This window comes from Canis lupus, chromosome 16, assembly GCF_003254725.2.
Source record: "Canis lupus dingo isolate Sandy chromosome 16, ASM325472v2, whole genome shotgun sequence".
Taxonomy (NCBI): Eukaryota; Metazoa; Chordata; class Mammalia; order Carnivora; family Canidae; genus Canis; species Canis lupus.
In genome coordinates, this window is record NC_064258.1 from 28,139,414 (window position 1) to 28,157,363 (window position 17,950).

The 17,950-nt window shown below is 36.5% G+C and overlaps 1 protein-coding gene across 8 annotated transcripts in view; it reads left to right on the forward strand.

Annotated features, from left to right (window-relative positions):
- Nucleotides 1-17,950, forward strand: part of NSD3 (nuclear receptor binding SET domain protein 3) — a 123,931-nt gene that overhangs the window by 58,547 nt on the left and 47,434 nt on the right. For all 8 annotated transcript variants that reach the window (XM_049094851.1, XM_049094849.1, XM_049094850.1 and 5 more), the window contains exons 3-8: nt 787-858; nt 1,733-1,895; nt 9,036-9,190; nt 10,727-11,242; nt 13,711-13,834; nt 17,393-17,493. In XM_049094851.1, coding sequence (XP_048950808.1) covers nt 787-858; nt 1,733-1,895; nt 9,036-9,190; nt 10,727-11,242; nt 13,711-13,834; nt 17,393-17,493 — 1,131 coding nt within the window. The remainder of the gene's footprint in view (nt 1-786; nt 859-1,732; nt 1,896-9,035; nt 9,191-10,726; nt 11,243-13,710; nt 13,835-17,392; nt 17,494-17,950) is intronic.

The window sequence follows — 17,950 nt, forward strand, 5'->3', positions numbered from 1 at the left end:
TAGACAATTTGAAAATTCAGAAAACCACCAAAAAAATCACTTTTTCCATAACCTGGTGGTATTCTTCTAATTTTTCTTTCTATGCATATAAAAAATATATATATTTTCCCGAGATCACAATCATACTATACAAACTGCTTTGCAATTTGCTCTTTTTAAACAACGTTATATTATTATTTTCCCATGGCATTTTTTTTTCAGAAGATTTTATTTTTAAGTAATCTCTGCACCCAGTGTGGGGCTTGAATGCACAAACCTGAGATCAAGAGCCACATGCTCTACCAGCTGAGCTAGCCAGGCACCCTTTCCATGTGATTTTAAAATTTATTTATGTTACTTCACTATCTAGTCATACTGTAACTTACTATACTAATTTAAATTACTGGACATCTAGATTGTTTTCTAATATTTGCTCCTATAAATAGGACTAGTGTGCATATCTTTGTGTGTGTGTGTATATATTTATACCTCTCAATTCCAAATTATGTCTTAGTAGCAATCTCAGAGTGCTCGTTTTTCTGCACCCTATTAGTTTAAAAAACAACAACAGTCAACAAATTAAATTTTAAAAGTAAAAGAAATGAGAGATACAGCTATGGAGTGGAATGGAACATGAGTTTAAGACATAGCATCATGTACTGCATTAGTTGTATTCTTACAATCTACATTATTAAGTTAATAAATGTCCTTTATTCTCTTTGCTATTTAGTTTTGGTTCTTTTTGTATATGTTACTATTCTTTGGTTGGCTCCATTTTGTTCTTTTTATCTATACATTTTCACCTAGAGACCAAATGAGAGGGTTGACACTGTGTCAGAAAAACCAAGAGAAGAGCCAGTACCTAAAGAGGAACCCCCGGTGAGTTGCTGTATTGAATACTGTCTAACCAGGTATGGATGGCATAAGGAGGTATAAGCAGGGTAATTAAATTATAACACATTTCATATATACTATTACAGTTCTATATTTCTGGATTTCAGAAATTATACTGAAATAAATCTTGGTGCTTGTTTTACTCAGCCATTAGAAATGACAAATACCCACCATTTGCTTCGACGTGGATGGAACTGGAGGGTATTATGCGGATTGAAATAAGTCAATCGGAGAAGGACAAACATTATATGGTCTCATTCATTTGGGGAATATAAAAAATAGTGAAAGGGAATAAAGGGGAAAGGAGAAAAAAATGAGTGGGAAATATCAGAGAGGGAGACAGAACATGAGAGACTCCTAACTCTGGGAAACGAACAAGGGGTGGTGGAAAGGGAGGTGGGCGGGGGGTGGGGGTGACTGGGTGACGGGCACTGAGGGGGGCACTTGATGGGATGAGCACTGGGTGTTAGGCTATATATTGGCAAATTGAACTACAGTAAAAAAAAAAAGAAAAGAAAAAAGGTAGATACTTCCAGTGAATTATTTTTCTTTTCAAAACTGTGACCACTTTTTCTTATTGAAGTATGACTGACATATATAAATGACCACTTTATGATGGATTATGTGCGTTCTCAAGATGCCTTATCAATAATAATAAGACATCAGTCCTATTTTCAATATTTGGAGTGGGGCTTATTATTTTCCTTCTCTTCCTTTTGTCTAGTTATGGTTAGATATCAGGGAAGGTATAATTGAAGATAAATTTTACATGGTTAGCATGTTTAATGTACTTTGTTCATAGTTTCTTTTTCTTTTTTTTACTTTCTTTGCTGATGAAGTTTTGTGACCTTTCTTATAGGTTCAGCCAATATTATCTTCTGTTCCAACAACAGAAGTGTCTGCTGGTGTTAAGTTCCAGGTTGGCGATCTTGTTTGGTCTAAGGTGGGAACCTATCCTTGGTGGCCTTGCATGGTTTCAAGTGATCCCCAGCTCGAGGTTCATACCAAAATTAATACAAGAGGTAATTATAAAGGCATAAATAGATATTAAAGAAAAGGCTGGGGAAAAATGGAATCTTAATTGTTGTATACAATTATAAGGATATGCACATAAGGGGCACCTGGGGGCTCAATTGGTTAAGCATATGACTCTTGATTTCAGCTCATAGTCTCATGGATCATGGGATCGAGTCCTGCATCAGGCTCCACACTCAGCAGGGAGTCTGCTTGAGGGTTCTCTCCATCTGCCCCTCCCCCCACTCATGCTCTCTTTCTCTCTCTCTAAGGTAAATAAATAACTTTTTTTTTAAAAAGAGAAAGAATGGGATCCCTGGGTGGCGCAGCGGTTTGGCGCCTGCCTTTGGCCCAGGGCACGATCCTGGAGACCCAGGATCGAATCCCATGTCGGGCTCCCGGTGCATGGAGCCTGCTTCTCCCTCTGCCTGTGTCTCTGCCTCTCTCTCTCTGTGTGACTATCATAAATAAATAAAAATTTATAAAAAAAAAAAAAAAAAAAAGAGAAAGAATATGCACATGATATATAATCTGACACAAAAATACCAATTTTTAATAACCAGTGATAGAATTAGGGTCATCCTAATAGGCAGTAAGCCTCTACAACTGAGATAGTCCTTGTTTCCCCTTATAACACCCTACATTTATTTTATAATTTCTTCTTTACTTCTTTAAAAACCATTATCTGACTGACATCTCATATGAATTCCAAAAGAAAGCAGTTGGGTAAGTAATAAGATGTCTTACGTGAGTTTAGTGGGCATTTGGGTCACATTTCCATTGTACACTTTATTTCATCATTGACTCCTATGAGTAGTAATTTTTTACCGACACAAGTGCTTTTCATCCTGATAAAATTTTCAGGGTGTTTTTCCCTCCACTCTGTTTTTGAATATGTAAATTTTTCTGGCATATCCGTATAAATTCAGTGCAACATGGACCTACAGCTTGAATCTAGCATTTAGCATAGAATTTTACCTTAGGAAAAAAAAAAAGAATTTTACCTTAGGAATATTAATAAATGTTAAGAAAAGATGTTTTCTAATTTTTTTCCGTGGGTTTGTCTGAAACATGTGGATTAGATTTCTGAGATTCTAACACTTGGAATGGACTTGCTTAGTTAGCCAGGGGAAGTTTTGAGCTTGGAATTTATTTCTGGATATTTGCTTTGTGAACTCTTGTTACGTGTTGAGTTCCTTATTGTTTGTGACAACTTTGCTCCTATTTCTTTTTCTTATTTTAAACTTTCTATCTTGCTCCCTGTTCACTATTATGAAGAGAAGAAATGTCTACATAAGTCATGCAAGTCAGATTTGTGACAAGATCAGCCAGATCTGTAACTTTTTATACTACATAGTCAATAATCTGTGCTGATACAGAAGGCAATTATCTGTCATTATAACCTGCTAATTAAAGATTGGGTAACTGGAAGCATCAATGGGGCATAAGGAAAAAAAAAACCCAGCATTGTTGAATGTCTACCTTCACGTAAGGCACTGTGTTAAGCAATTCTCTTGAATGTTTTATGCATTCCACATAGCAGCAACACTATGAAGTAGACACTGTTATTATCCTTGTGTTTTGAATAAGTAAATAGAGTTGCAGAGGGACCTTATTCCATAACCTCCATACTTTAACATACTATATATTAAAAAGAAAATAATTGAATTCACCTAGTCATAATAAGGTTGGGGAAGGCAGTCCTAGTTCTTTCATTTATTATTCCTTACTGAAGATGTTGGACTAATAATCTCTGAAATACCTTGCAGGTTTAATAATCTATGATTCTGTGGATGGGAGAAGAAAGGGACAAGTATTTCCCAAAGGATCAAGCCTTTTTTTTTTTTAAGTTTTTATTTTGGTTCCAGGTAACAAACAGTGTTATATTAGTTTCAGGTGTACAGTATAGTGACTCAGCACTTACATACATCATCCTGTGCTCATGACAAGTGCCCTCCTTAATCCCTATCACCTATTTAACCGATCCCCACCCACCTCCTCTCTGATAACCATCAGATTGTTCTCTATAATTGAGTCTGTTTCTTGATTTGTCTCTCTCATTTTTCCCCTTTGTTTGTTAAATTCCACATCTGAGTGAAATCATATGGTATCTGACTTTTTTCACTTAGCATTATACTCTCTAGCTTCATCCATGTTGTTGCAAATGGTAAGACTCCATTCTTTTTATGGATGAGTAATATTCCATTGTATATACATACTGCATCTTCTTTATCCATTCATTCATCAATTGGTGGACACTTCAGCTGCTTCTATATCTTAGATATTAGAAATAATTTGGCTGTAACATAAGGGTGCATGTATCCCTTTGAGTTAGAATTTTTCTGTTCTTTGGGTACATACCCAGTAGTGCAGTGGCTGGATCATAAGGTAGTTCTGTTTTTAACTTTTTGAGGAACCTCCTTACTGTTTTCCACAGTGGCTGCACCAGTTGCATTTTCACCAACAGTGCAGGATGGTTCCCCTTTCTCCACATCCTTGTCAACAACTGTTGTTTCTTATGCTGTTGATTTTAGTCATTCTGACAGGTGTGAGGTGATATCTCATTGTAGTTTCAGTTTGCATTTCCCTGATGATCAGTAATGAGCATCTTTTCATGTTTCTGTTAGGACCAAGCCTTCTTAAATAAAATAATCCACATACTTACCTACATCTCTTCAGCGCTCTAAGGTATTATATCATGTAAGAGTTGTGGCTCTTCATTGCTCTCCTTAGAAAAGCATGCTTTTGAGATTATATAAAGAGTTTCACTTTTTTTTTTATTTATTCATGAGAGACCCAGAGAGAGAGAGAGAGAGAGAGAGGCAGAGACACAGGCAGAGGGAGAAGCAGGCTCCATGCAGGGAGCCTGATGTGGGACTTGATCCTGGGTCTCCAGGATCACGCCCTGGACTGAAGGTGGCGCTTAAACGGCTGAGCCACCGGGGCTGCCCACTTTTTTTTTTTTTTTAAAGATTTTTATTTATTCATGAGAATACACAGAGAGGAGAGAGAGAGGCAGAGATGCAGGCAGAAGGAGGAGCAGGCTCCATGCAGGGTGCCTGATGTGGAACTCGATCTCGGGTCCCCAGGATCAAGCCCTGGGCTGAAGGCGGTGCTAAACCGCTGAGCCACCTGGGCTGCCCAAGAGTTTCACTTTCTTTTTTTCTTTTTCTTTTCTTTTCTTTTATTTTTTTAAGAGTTTCACATTTAATGACTTTATGAAAACCTTTTTATGGGATATAAGTGAAACCACAATTTATGCTGCATCTGTATTTCAAAGGAAGTACTTAAATTTAGTTTTAGGAATTAATCTCATTTGGTCTGGAATTTCCTAGGCAGTCTCCTACTTTTTTCCAGTCTGGATCTGCTTTTTACCCTTCTCTTTTGGCCTATCTGAATCGTCTTGGATTCCTCCACGACCAGTTATACATTACTCTATTAGCCTGAGATTTTTTTTGTAGAAAAAAGAAAAGTGTTTTTCAAACTATGGTAAAGGATCTATTTTTGTTCTATTTTTAAAAATTTCCAATCCACCATGGACCAATATTTATATAAACTACAATAGAAGTAACTATTAGAGGGGATCCCTGGGTGGCTCAGCAGTTTGGTGCCTGCCTTTGGCCCAGGGCGCGATCCTGGAGTCCTGGGATCGAGTCCCACACCGGGCTCCCGGCATGGAGCCTGCTTCTCCCTCCTCCTGTGTCTCTGCCTCTTTATCTCTCTCTCTCTCTGTGTCTATCATAAATAAAAATAAATACATAAATAAATCTTAAAAAAAAAAAAGAAGAAGTAACTATTAGAAAAATGAAAGGCCTCTCCCTGGGGCTTAAAAAAAAAAAAACATGGTACAAGATCCCTGATCGTTTGCCTGGATGTCATGGCAATGTCAAATTATCATAATTTCTAAATGCTTACTGTGCTTATTTTGTCATAAACTGGCTTCTTTTGGGAACCACACTTAGAGAGTAGCACTGTTCTAGAGCAGCAGTTCTCAGATATTTGTTCCCAGAACCCTTTTAACTCTTACTATTTGAAGACTCTAAAAAGCTTTTGTTTACATGGGTTATATCTATTACTATTTATTTTAATTTGGAAATTAAAACTAAGAGAATTTTAAAATATTTACTGATTAATATAAAAATAATCCATTATGTTTTTTTATAAAAAATAACTATTTTCTCAAACAAAAATATTAATGAGGGATCCCTGGGTGGCGCAGCGGTTTGGCGCCTGCCTTTGGCCCAGGGCACGATCCTGGAGACCTGGGATCGAATCCCACATCGGGCTCCCGATGCATGGAGCCTGCTTCTCCCTCTGCCTGTGTCTCTGCCTCTCTCTCTCTCTCTCTCTCTGTGACTATCATAAAATAAATAAACATTTTTAAAAAAATTAATGAGAAGAACAGTATCATTTACCTCATTGAAGATCTCTTTAATGTCTGGCTTAAGTGAAGTTACTAGATTCTTATATCTGCTTCTATATTCGATCTGTTATGATTTGGGGTTTTTTGGTTTAATTATTTGAAGATAATCTGGCTTCAGGCAGATGTGTAGTTGAAAAGGGATAGTGTATTTTAATAGCCTTTTGAGGTAATTGTGGATATATTTCTTTGATATTACACTAAAACTCAACAAGTGGTAGGTTAGTTGCAATACAGAATATGAAATCATATCCATAAACTTTTTGTACTTTGTTACATTGGAATCCATTGGTTCTGTCTTGCAGTTTGAGTGAATCTTTTACCTTTCATGATTTTGTAATTTTGTATATTGGCCATTTAAAAAATACTGGTTTGGGGGTGCCTGGGTGGCTCAGTCAAGCATCTGGCTTCAGCATAGGTCATGAACTCAGGATCCTGGGATTGAGCCCCGCCCCTGTGGGGCTCCACACTAAGCCACTAAGCACAGACTATGCTTATATTCTCCCCTCAACCCCTTGGAGGCACACTTTCTCTCTCTCAAATAAATCTTAAAAAAATAAAAATTGGTTTTATGAAGTGAGACTTATATTCCAAATGTGGACACGTTCCTCTAGTTTTTTTGTTTTGTTTTTGTTTTTGTCTTTAGATCAAGAGTACACTGGGGGGTGGAGTAGAGGGGGCACAGGGAGAGAGAATCTCAAGCAGGCTCCACACCCAGTTGTTTTGACTGACCACACAGGGGCCCCATCCTCTATACATATTTTAAAAATCACATTAGTTTATATGACCAGTTATTTCATCAGAAAATCTTTGATTATTGAGAAGTTGGAAGACTCATAGGGGTAGATACTAGTTTTCCAAAATTCTAATTTTAGCTTGAAAGATCAAATTTTATCTTTGACAACAAATACTGTCAGTTGATTTGCTTGAAATAGCAAACTTGCTAAGTTTGTTTTTAAGGAAATACCTGCCAGATGGTCAAGTTCAAATAATCATAGTTTTTCTTTCAGTCATTCTTTTTTTTTTCCTTTAAGATTTTATTTACTTATTCATGTGAGAGAGAGAGGCAGTAACCCAGGTAGAGGGAGAAGCAGGCTCCATGCAGGGAGCCCGATGTGGGACTTGATCCGGGGACTCCAGGATCATGCCCTGGGCTGAAGGCAGGGGCTAAACTGCTGAGCCACCCAGGGATCCTCGTCAGTCATTCTTTCAAATAAAAATGATGTTTTATGAAAAAGTGGCTAGTGATTTTGCAACTTAAACAATCATACAAGTACTTTTTCTCAAGATAACTGTTATACTTCAGTGTGTAAAAGTGCTTTATGCATACTTCTCATTTCATCATGTAGAATATTAAAAGACAGTGTCCAAAGGTTGAAAGTTAATGAAATTAATCATTCTTACCACTTCAACAAGGACATTAAATAAAACTGGCTTTTGTTTTATTTTAGCTGCCAGTGTATGACTGTGAAGAATGTGATACTAGTATAGTTTGGTGTCAATCACTTTTTATTTGTGCTAACATGCCAGCAGTCTTATCCACCATTGTTCTTGCAGTATGAAGTGCAAATGCCAACACAGTGAAAAGACAATAGCATCTTGGTATTATTATGAAGATAGTTTTGACCTCACAGGACCCCTGAGAGAGTCAGTGACCTCTTCTCCACCCCAAATCTGTATAGCTCACTTTCATATAGACAGAAAAGCAATTCAACTAATACTTTTAAAGTCCAAGAATAGGGGATCCCTGGGTGGCTCAGCAGTTTAGCGCCTGCCTTTGGCCCGGGGCACGATCCTGGAATCCCGGGATCAAGTCCCATGTCGGGCTCCCGGCATGGAGCCTGCTTCTCCCTCCTGTGTCTCTGCCCCTCTCTCTCTCTTTCTATGTCTATCATTAAAAAAATTTTTTTAATTAATTAAAAAAAATAAAGTCCAAGAATATATGTCATACATTTTAAAAGATTTTATTTAGGGATCCCTGGGTGGCGCAGCGGTTTGGTGCCTGCCTTTGGCCCAGGGTGCGATCCTGGAGACCCGGGATTGAATCCCACATCGGGCTCCCGGTGCATGGAGCCTGCTTCTCCCTCTGCCTGTGTCTCTGCCTCTCTCTCTCTCTCTCTCTATCATAAATAAATAAATTTTAAAAAATTAAAAAAAAGAAAAGATTTATTTATTTATTTATTTATTTATTTATTTATTTATTTATTTATTTAAAAGAGAGTGCTTGCATATGAGTAGGGGGAGGAGCAAAGGGAGAGGAAGAAGCAGGCTCCCTTTGAGCAGGGAGCCTGATGTGGGGCTCTATCCTAGGACCTTGGGGGGGACCATGACCTGAACCAAAAGCAGATGCTCAACTGACTGAGCTACCCAGTGCCCCTGTTACACACTTTTTTTTAAAGGAAAAACTATTTACCTCTTCCTAGACTTGTTTGCAAAAATGTTTGAGACAAGTAAAAATAAGTTGTGTAACCTGGGTAACAAATCTGATAATTAGCAGAATTTCTGATTTTCTTTTTCTTAAAAATTGTGGAACTAATTTTAATCATTTGGGAGTGATATTTTACAGTAACTATTATGTAATTGGCAGTGTATTCTATCTTTGGACAGTCCAAAGTGTACAAATTTTAATAGGAGTAATGCTAGGGAACTTGGCTTGGATTCATGTCTTTGGCAGTGTATATGTGAATGCTTATTTTCTGAAATGGTTAATAAGAACTTTTGCTTACAGGTGCCCGGGAATATCACGTCCAGTTTTTTAGCAACCAGCCAGAGAGGGCATGGGTTCATGAAAAGCGAGTACGAGAGTATAAAGGTCATAAACAGTATGAAGAATTATTGGCTGAAGCAACCAAACAAGCCAGCAATCACTCTGAGAAACAAAAGGTATCTGACAACATATTAACATTACCAATCGAACATGGTTTTTATAGGACTTAATAATTTAGTAGAAGTTTTCATACTTGAATTTAGACAGCTGTTAGGATGATTTATTATTTTAACCTAAGTTCAGTTTTAATAATTTATTGTAAGTATGTCAATAAGTTTTATATTTCATATAAACAACATTAGAATACTGTTAAAAACTTGAACTCTGCTTAATGCAACATTGGATTCTATTTTTGAATTGAATTAATGTATGTAAGACTAGTACATGCTAGTAAAATGTGGATTTTGCCAGGGAGTTTAATTCATTTTCCTATTTCAGTATCTTTCCATAATATCCTTTATTCTTACTTGGTAAAATTGTTTTGTAGAAGTAAAGTTTCTAAGATATTTAGTGAACACCTACTGTGAGACAGGTGTATTTTAAGCATTTTAGGTATATTAATTCATTTAATCTTCATAACAACTTAAGTGGTGTAGATATTATTATTCCTATTTCTACAGATGAAGAAATTAAGACACAGACAGGTTAAGTAACTGGTTTAGCCAAGGTTACACTTAGTGATGGAACCAAGAGATATCTTTGTGGTAGTGGATATTTTAGAATTATGACATCAACTCCTGATAATCTTTCTGGTTGACATTTTTAAACTCAACTAATTTTAGGATGAGTCTCTTGTGATTCAGAAATTTGTCATATTTTTACACTTTAAAAGCCAAATTTTATCACAGACTATTTTAATTAATTTTATCAGATACCATTTGACAGACTTATACATCAGTGTTTTACATATACTGCCCCTTCTCATAGTTTCATAGCTAATTTTGGGCTGCTTCTGTCCAAGCTTCTGGATAATTCCTGATGGCTTTGGTCATCTCACATACTTTCATTCAAAGTCTTCTTATCTGTCTTACCAACTTGCCAGATTGTCTTACTTGTCAAAAGTCTTCTGATCAACAATGTTAGAGACCTATGGAAACTGATTCAGGTTTAATTTTCTCTCATACATTTTTTCTTTCCTATGTCTTGTCAACTTTCATTTGTTCCTCCAGGCTCTCTCCTTCCTCTTCATCCTGCCTCCATTTACATTATGGTACAAACTACCAGCACCACTTTAAATGCTGACTGTGCCATTTGGTTTGGTTGTGATCTCTGCAGCACCTCTGAGCTTTAGGGTATCATTTTTAATGTGAGTGTTTTATTAGCCACTGAGAATAATGGTTCTGTAATCTCTCTTCCCTTTGCCCTCATTATTGCTGTTTTTTTTATGAACATTATGCGAGAGGGATGGCTCCCTCTTTGAGGGACTTGTCCAGCAGAGTGGTCAACAAAAAAGGATATATAAGAGAGAGTAGACCTGCATATCATCAGATAGTAATATCAACTATCAGAGTTGGGGAGTTAGAACATTTCAGGTATTTGACTAAAGATATTTATGCCACGTGCAAAGGTGACAGGATCAATGGGAAGTCATAGTGGTTTAAATGTACAAATTAGGTTAAAGGGTATCTGATAGTGCTTATGTATTTTTTTAGATTCGGAAACCCCGACCTCAGAGAGAACGTGCTCAGTGGGATATTGGCATTGCCCATGCAGAGAAGGCATTGAAAATGACCCGAGAAGAAAGAATAGAACAGTATACTTTTATCTATATTGATAAACAGCCTGAGGAGGCTTTGTCCCAAGGGAAAAAGAATGTTGCTTCCAAAGCCGAAGTTAAGAAAACCCGAAGACCAAGGTCAGTGCTGAATACCCAGCTGGAACAGACCAATGCAGGTGAGGTGGCCTCCTCGCTCTCAAGTACTGAAATTCGGAGACAGAGCCAAAGGCGGCACACAAGTGTGGAAGAGGAAGAACCACCTCCTGTTAAAATAGCCTGGAAAACGGCCGCCGCAAGGAAATCTTTACCAGCTTCTATTACAATGCACAAAGGGAGCCTGGATTTGCAGAAGTGTAACATGTCTCCAGTCGTGAAGATTGAACAAGTGTTTGCTCTTCAGAATGCTACAGGAGATGGGAAATTTATTGATCAGTTTGTTTATTCTACGAAGGTACCTCCTTTTTTCATGGGTGTTTTGGGGGAACAGTATTTAATAAGTAGGCAACCTTGGCACTTAAAACCCACAAACAGCACAAAGTCATAATTTAAATATCTTTTTATCTGCTGCACGGGAAATGTTCAGTTTTCTGTTTAAGAGGGGGTAAAACAGGCAAAAAGGCTATGTTTTCCTTTTTTTTCCCTCTTTTGTAATATCCCCATCTGTAATAGATTATCTTGAGCTGTGCAGCCAAAATTGAGCTTAGCTCCTTAAAGCTGTGGAAAAAAACTCGGCAATTTGCCTGTTTCTAGTTTGTATAGTTAGTTTTTCTTAGCTGCAAAGTGTGCTTCCTTATTAAATTATTTTTGTCAGTTATTTGAATTAACCACCGTAATAATTATACTTGCTGATCTATTTGGTTGCACCAGCAATTTTGTTAGGTTCATTTTGGCTTGGGGTAGCTGATGCATTTTAGGGAAATTCCGGAACTGTGTTTGTTCTATAACAATTAACTGTGGTGATAGCATGGGTAATGGGGTGGAAATACCTTTTCAAATTGCATACCTCCACCAGCCAGCCCGGAGCCTCCATTTAGGGCACTTATATTTTAGCTTTTAGACTTTAAAACTGTGTCATAACATTTATAATGTTTATTCCACATACCTTTTCACTCTCCTCCCAACCCTTATCACAGTTATGGGTTTGTGAATTCAATTTATGGCACCTCATGAGTATGTGCTTTTAAAGAATTCTGCTTAATTTTCTAACATTGTCATATGCATGTGAAAATACTTAAATATAGGTATGCATCATTAGTGACATATCTTTCCAAGTTTTTATTTAAATTCCAGGTAGTTGGGCAGCCCAGGTGGCTCAGCGATTTAGCGCCTACCTTCAGCCCAGGGCATGATTCTGGAGTCCTGAGACTGAGTCCCTCATTGGGCTCCCTGCATGGAGCCTGCTCCTTCCTCTGCCTGTGTGTCTGCCTCTCTCTCTCTCTGTCTCTCAAGAATAAATAAAATCTTAAAAAAAAAAAATCCAGGTAGTTAACATACAGTGTAATATTAGTTTCAGATGTAGAAACTGAATGAAGATGTTAGTGATTGAACACTTACATACAGCACCCAGTGCTTGAATGATAATATTTTACTAGAGAGAAATATGATGGTTCTTTATTCATCTGTTTGTGACTGTAGGTTCAACTGAGTTCAATAAGACTAAGCTACTTGGAAAAACTTAAGTTACAGTCTCCACTTAGCTCTACTGACAGCTTTGCATAGCAAATGAATACGCTGCAATTTTTTTTTTTTTTTTTTTACTGCTAATTGGCTTCATTCTTGGAGCTAGTTTTTATCTGCATTTGGATAGACAAATCAGTTTGTCACCACACTCCAAAGAGTGCTATTTAAATGAAATTTGAGATGATACTGATCTTTTTATTTATTTATTTAAAAAAAATTTTTAAGCTGTGTTTATTTATTAGAGTGTGCCCCACACATGAGGGGGACGGACAGGAAGGGGCAGAGGGAGAGGGAGAAAGAAAATCTCAAACAGATTCCCTGCTGAGCATGGGGGAGGGGTGCTCAATCTCACGACCCTAAGATCATGACCTGAGCCAAAATCAAGAGTTGATGCTTAACCAACTGAGCCAACCAGGTGTTGTCCTAAAACTGATCTTTTTAAAATGAAGACCTTAAAAATACATATATTTACAAATCACTCGTTTATTTTATTGTGTTAAAACACCTAAGATGAGATAGAACTATAATTGTACCTCCCTTCTGTCTGCTCCAAACTGCTTTGGGTACACATTTTGGTCACCATGAATATCAAATTTCTGTATCTAAGGATATCCTTTTAAGACATGTTGACATTTTTATATGTATAGTAGGGTACTTAACCAAATGAAAATGACTCGAGGGCAGCCTGGGTGGCTCAGCAGTTTAACACTGCCTTCAGCCCAGGGTGTGATCCTGGAGACCTGGGATCCCACGTCAGGCTCCCTGCATGGAGCCTGCTTCTCCCTCTGCCTGTGTCTCTGCCCCTCTCTCTCTCTGTGTGTGCCTCTCATGAATAAATAAATAAATAAATAATTTTTTTAAAAAGGTTGACACATTTAAAAAAAAAAAGAAAATGACTCGAGTTCTTTTCCTGTGATGATTTAAAGGGAGAGATTGTTCAGACCAGAAGACATTTTATTTTTGACAGAAAGCTAGGTGATACAGGTTCATTTTTTAGTGATATGCCTCATGTGGAGTTGTGTCGGTTTCTTTTTTTTTAAACATAATGTCATTGTACATTTTAGAATACATCCTGATGATTTAATAAAATTGCTCTGGTAATGGCAAAGATGATAAATCAACTGCAATCAAAGACCGTGTAAAATTCAAGCAAATGATGATCATCTTAAGCTGTCTTTGTAAGCCGATGATGCCATTTGCCTAGTAATCAGCTATTTTTTATTTTGTCTTATTTTGAAGGGAATTGGTAACAAAACAGAAATAAGTGTCAGGGGACAGGACAGACTTATAATTTCTACACCAAACCAGAGAAATGAAAAGGCAACTCAGAATATATCATCTGAAGCAACATCTGGTCCTACAGGTGGGTAATGAATGAAAGTATGTAGATCCATTTTGAGAGGTCATAGTTCTTTTCTGCTAATAACATGGTAGCTATATTTCTAAGAAAATTTTACTTATCAAAATCAAATTATATTTTTAAAAATTAAGTGGTAAAAGCAATTACGTCAATAGAAAAGAATGGCTTAAGGGACTAGGAAGCTTTATTCATTGTTATTTTTCCTACAAGAGTTTTAGTAATAAGAGAACTGTGTAATTAAACAAGGATAGTTCTGAAATCTGTACATAACTGAGTAAATGCACCATTTGTTTAGCTCTCTTTGAATGAAAATGACAGCTTTACTTTTCTAGCACCATTAACACATTCTTACCATTTCCTCCTTCATCTCTTATTAGAAACTAATTGACAGATGCCGTGCTCCTTTTATTATTCTTAGGTATCCTAACAGTTAGTAAGTAGGGAATTAGGGCCTAACTCTCCTATTATAATCTGTTCTCTGATTAACAGATACTATTCTGATTAACAGATTTCTTGTTTAAAAGAGAAATGCATATATTCAGTAAAGTTGTGCCTGTGAATGGTCAAAGTAACTTTTTTTTTTTTAATAACTTTTGTTAAGGGACTGACATACTAAGGATCTTATAGTTTAATTGAGTGTCTGGTGGGGTTTATATAACTGTATTATTGCTTTATTATAGCCATCAAGAAAAGAGATTGTCAACTGGCTGATCATTTGGAATCTTAGTTTAGGAGAAAGGGGTTTGTTTCACCTTGTTCTTTAAAAAATTTTTTGGAATCAAATCAGAGAAGGGACCAAGCAATTTTCTAGAAGGATTAAGCTCTTGAGAACTTAGGTAGTAACTCTGAATCAGTAATAACTCAGGCAGAACTGTGGTTGAGTGGCACAAAGGGGCAAATATTTTTGTAAGGGAAATTTTAAGATTCTTCTTATTAAAAAGAGCAAAAATAAAAGCAGTCATTGTTCAGGAAAGAACTTGGGCTAGCTTCCTTTAAAAAAAATTGGGGGGGGGGTGGTTTACAGGACAGAAAGAAGAGGTGGCAGGGAAAATGGGGCATACTTTGGATGGGGCATACAAAACATTATGCCTTTATCCAAAATTGAGTTGGGAAGGGAATGCTTTAAAGTAGGGAGAGAGTAGCAAAGTCCAGAACCAGATTTGCAATTTGTTTCATTTCAAAATACTGCATAAAAAAAGGAAAGAATGATGTTAAAGAAATGAATAAGTGGACTTAAAAGATTTTGCATTAATTAGTTATAACTGAAAACATTTGTTCCCTACTTTGAAGATTAAAAGAATCTTTTGGCCTTAGCTCTTTATAGTCAGGTATTTTGACTATACCTGACTATACCTGACAATTTTGTTATCTTTCTTTACACTAAACTGTTGGTAATTTGTCTGAATTTAAGTGTGATACCTAGCCTAGGTGAATCTTTATTTAAATAAATCTCCTAATTAGGGAGGAAGTAAACTTCATTTTAGACTCATCTTAAATATTATACTTTTATTTAATAGGACTTATGTTTTTCCTTCCCCTCGGCTACTGAGCATTTTATTTTCATGTAGTCTTTTCACTGTAGATTTAAGTTTTGCTATGAATTTTTTTCTTTTTTAAGTGAAAGGTACAATGGAAGGTTCTATTCTTTAGATCTGGAAAAAGCTCAATTCCTTCTTTAGGCAGGCACTATATTTAGGTTGTAAATTAATGAGTGCTCTAAAGCTTTGATTTTGGTTTAAATTTGGTTACCAGCTGTGGTTGATGAGCATATTTTGCTTTTTTAAATGACCATTTTGTTTCTTGTGGAAATAATTTTAGTAGAAAAGTGAGAGAAGAGACTTGATCTCCCTTGAGAAGCCAGTTATATCATCATCTCAGTTGTTGTTAATTACTTAGGGAGAATTCTTGAGCCTTTTCCAAGTGAATTTAAGGGGTGCATAGAGGGTATAGCACTGCTAATTTCTGTGATTTGAAGAATTGTATTTGCCTTTATACTAGATTTTTAAGCTATTTTCCACTTCCAGAGATGCTCACCTCCTCTCTCTTAGGACATAAATGCAGTACTTTTTGGGGTTTTAAACGTAGTAGAATTTTTTTTATTAAAGATTTTATTTATTTATTCATAGACAAAGAGAGAGAGAGTCAGAGACACAGGCAGAGGGAGAAGCAGGCTCCACGCAGGGAGCCTGATGTGGGACTCGATCCTAGCTCTCTAGGATCACACCCTGGGCTGCAGGCGGCGCCAAACCACTGTGCCACCGGGGCTGCCCTAAACGTAGTAGAATTTATGTGTTCTTCAGATAGCTTTCAGAACAATTTTAAGAAATTACATTGCCTTATTTCGTATAAGATAGTAGATCAAATACTGTCTGTACTTACTGGAACAGTTATGTTGTCATCCTCAAAGCAAGTAAAGCTACTTTGTTTTAGGCAGTTTTATTTTCATTTTCCTCTTCCCGGATAGCTACTTGAATATTAATAATTTTACTAAAGTCTGGATTTCTGGAATACTCAGGTGTCTGTGAGGGTAGGTTATTTGTTGTCTTAGTGAACATTTTTAACAATGGAAGAAGCAGAGTGAGCCTGAAGGAAGGAGCCAACATCTTCATTTGTGACTTTTCTGCTAGAAGTCAACACTTTTCTGCTAGAAGTCTTCTGCTAGAAGAAACTCTGCTAGAGTTTCTGCTAGAAGCTCAGGAACCATAAATTAGTTTCAGACTACTTCCTCCCTCCTGAAAACAGATATAGTGGGATCCTTCTTTGTTTTGACTTTGAACTAAGGTGAAGGAAACCATTTACACATAGACAAGAACAATGAAATCATGAAATATAAAGATAATGTGGAAGGCTTTATTGAAGTAGCTTCTGCCTGCTTTGAGGAGCTTTCTCCTGTGGCAAGGTGTGGAAGGGTGATTATTATGTAGGAAGGACCATGTAGGAGTCCAAGCCCTGAGAAGATGGAGAACATGCTGCCGGCATCCTTTCTTCTCAGGATCACAGAATGAATCACTCCTGACTTAGTGTTCTTTCAAGATGTGGTCTTTAGTCTAAGTTTTATCCTGTCCAAAATGGGGTCCATGTGAGTTTTCTTTCTGTTTACTTCCAAAGAATTTTACTGTTTAAAAATATGAATAGTTTCTGTTTCACTATTTAACATGAAAAACCTTGCTAATTTGTTTCCAAGAGTTTTTCATGACTCGTTATTTCTAAGACATAACCAGTCCCTTGACATCCAAATTAATGATTTGCTTTTGGCCATATCTTTGTGCCTTTTTCCCCCTTTGTTCATAATATAACAGTAACCAAAACTCATATGGGTACACCAAGCACCATTAAACATTTTACATATATAATTAGTTTAATTCATTTGTTAAAATGCAAAATATGTAGGACTGATTGAATTTTTAGTGATTTATAATTAAAAGACCAAAAGTAAAAAAACAAAACAAACAAAAAAAAGTAATGAGTAAGAAAAGCATGGAATTGGGTCAAATCTTAATTACATAATTGTCAAGTCATCCTTAAATGAGTGTTTGTTTGTTCCTTTAAATCATCTCTTAGGCTCAGTAGAAAAGAAGCAACAGAGAAGATCGATTAGAACTCGTTCTGAATCAGAGAAATCCACTGAGGTTGTGCCAAAGAAGAAGATCAAAAAGGAGCAGGTTGGCTTCCTACATGTAGAGAGTTAAAACATTGTATTTGTAAATGTTGTGGCTTTTATGGTATCTTAAAAGAAAGAGAAACTTTCCCTAAGCTGAGTTCCTCTTTCTGGACTATTTTATGCTTCTGTGTTGGTGAGTTCCAGTGCCCAATTCTAACACAGCCATCCCTGTGATTCTGCTTCAAGCATTTTCACAAAAAACAGTCAGGCTTCAGGAGATGGGAAGCCAGTACAAGACTCTTAAAGAATTCCTCACATTTATTTTGAAATTTCTGTTATGAGCAAAATGATTTCATGTTTTCATGATTTTTATTTGGAACCATCATTAAGTCCCCCCTGCCTTTTTAAATTTTGATTTTTTTGTTTAAGCCGCTGGTATGTATTGTTTTTATTTTTTTAAACAAATCAAATTAATTTAACAATGAGAGTTATATTTAAGACACAAATAATCATATATG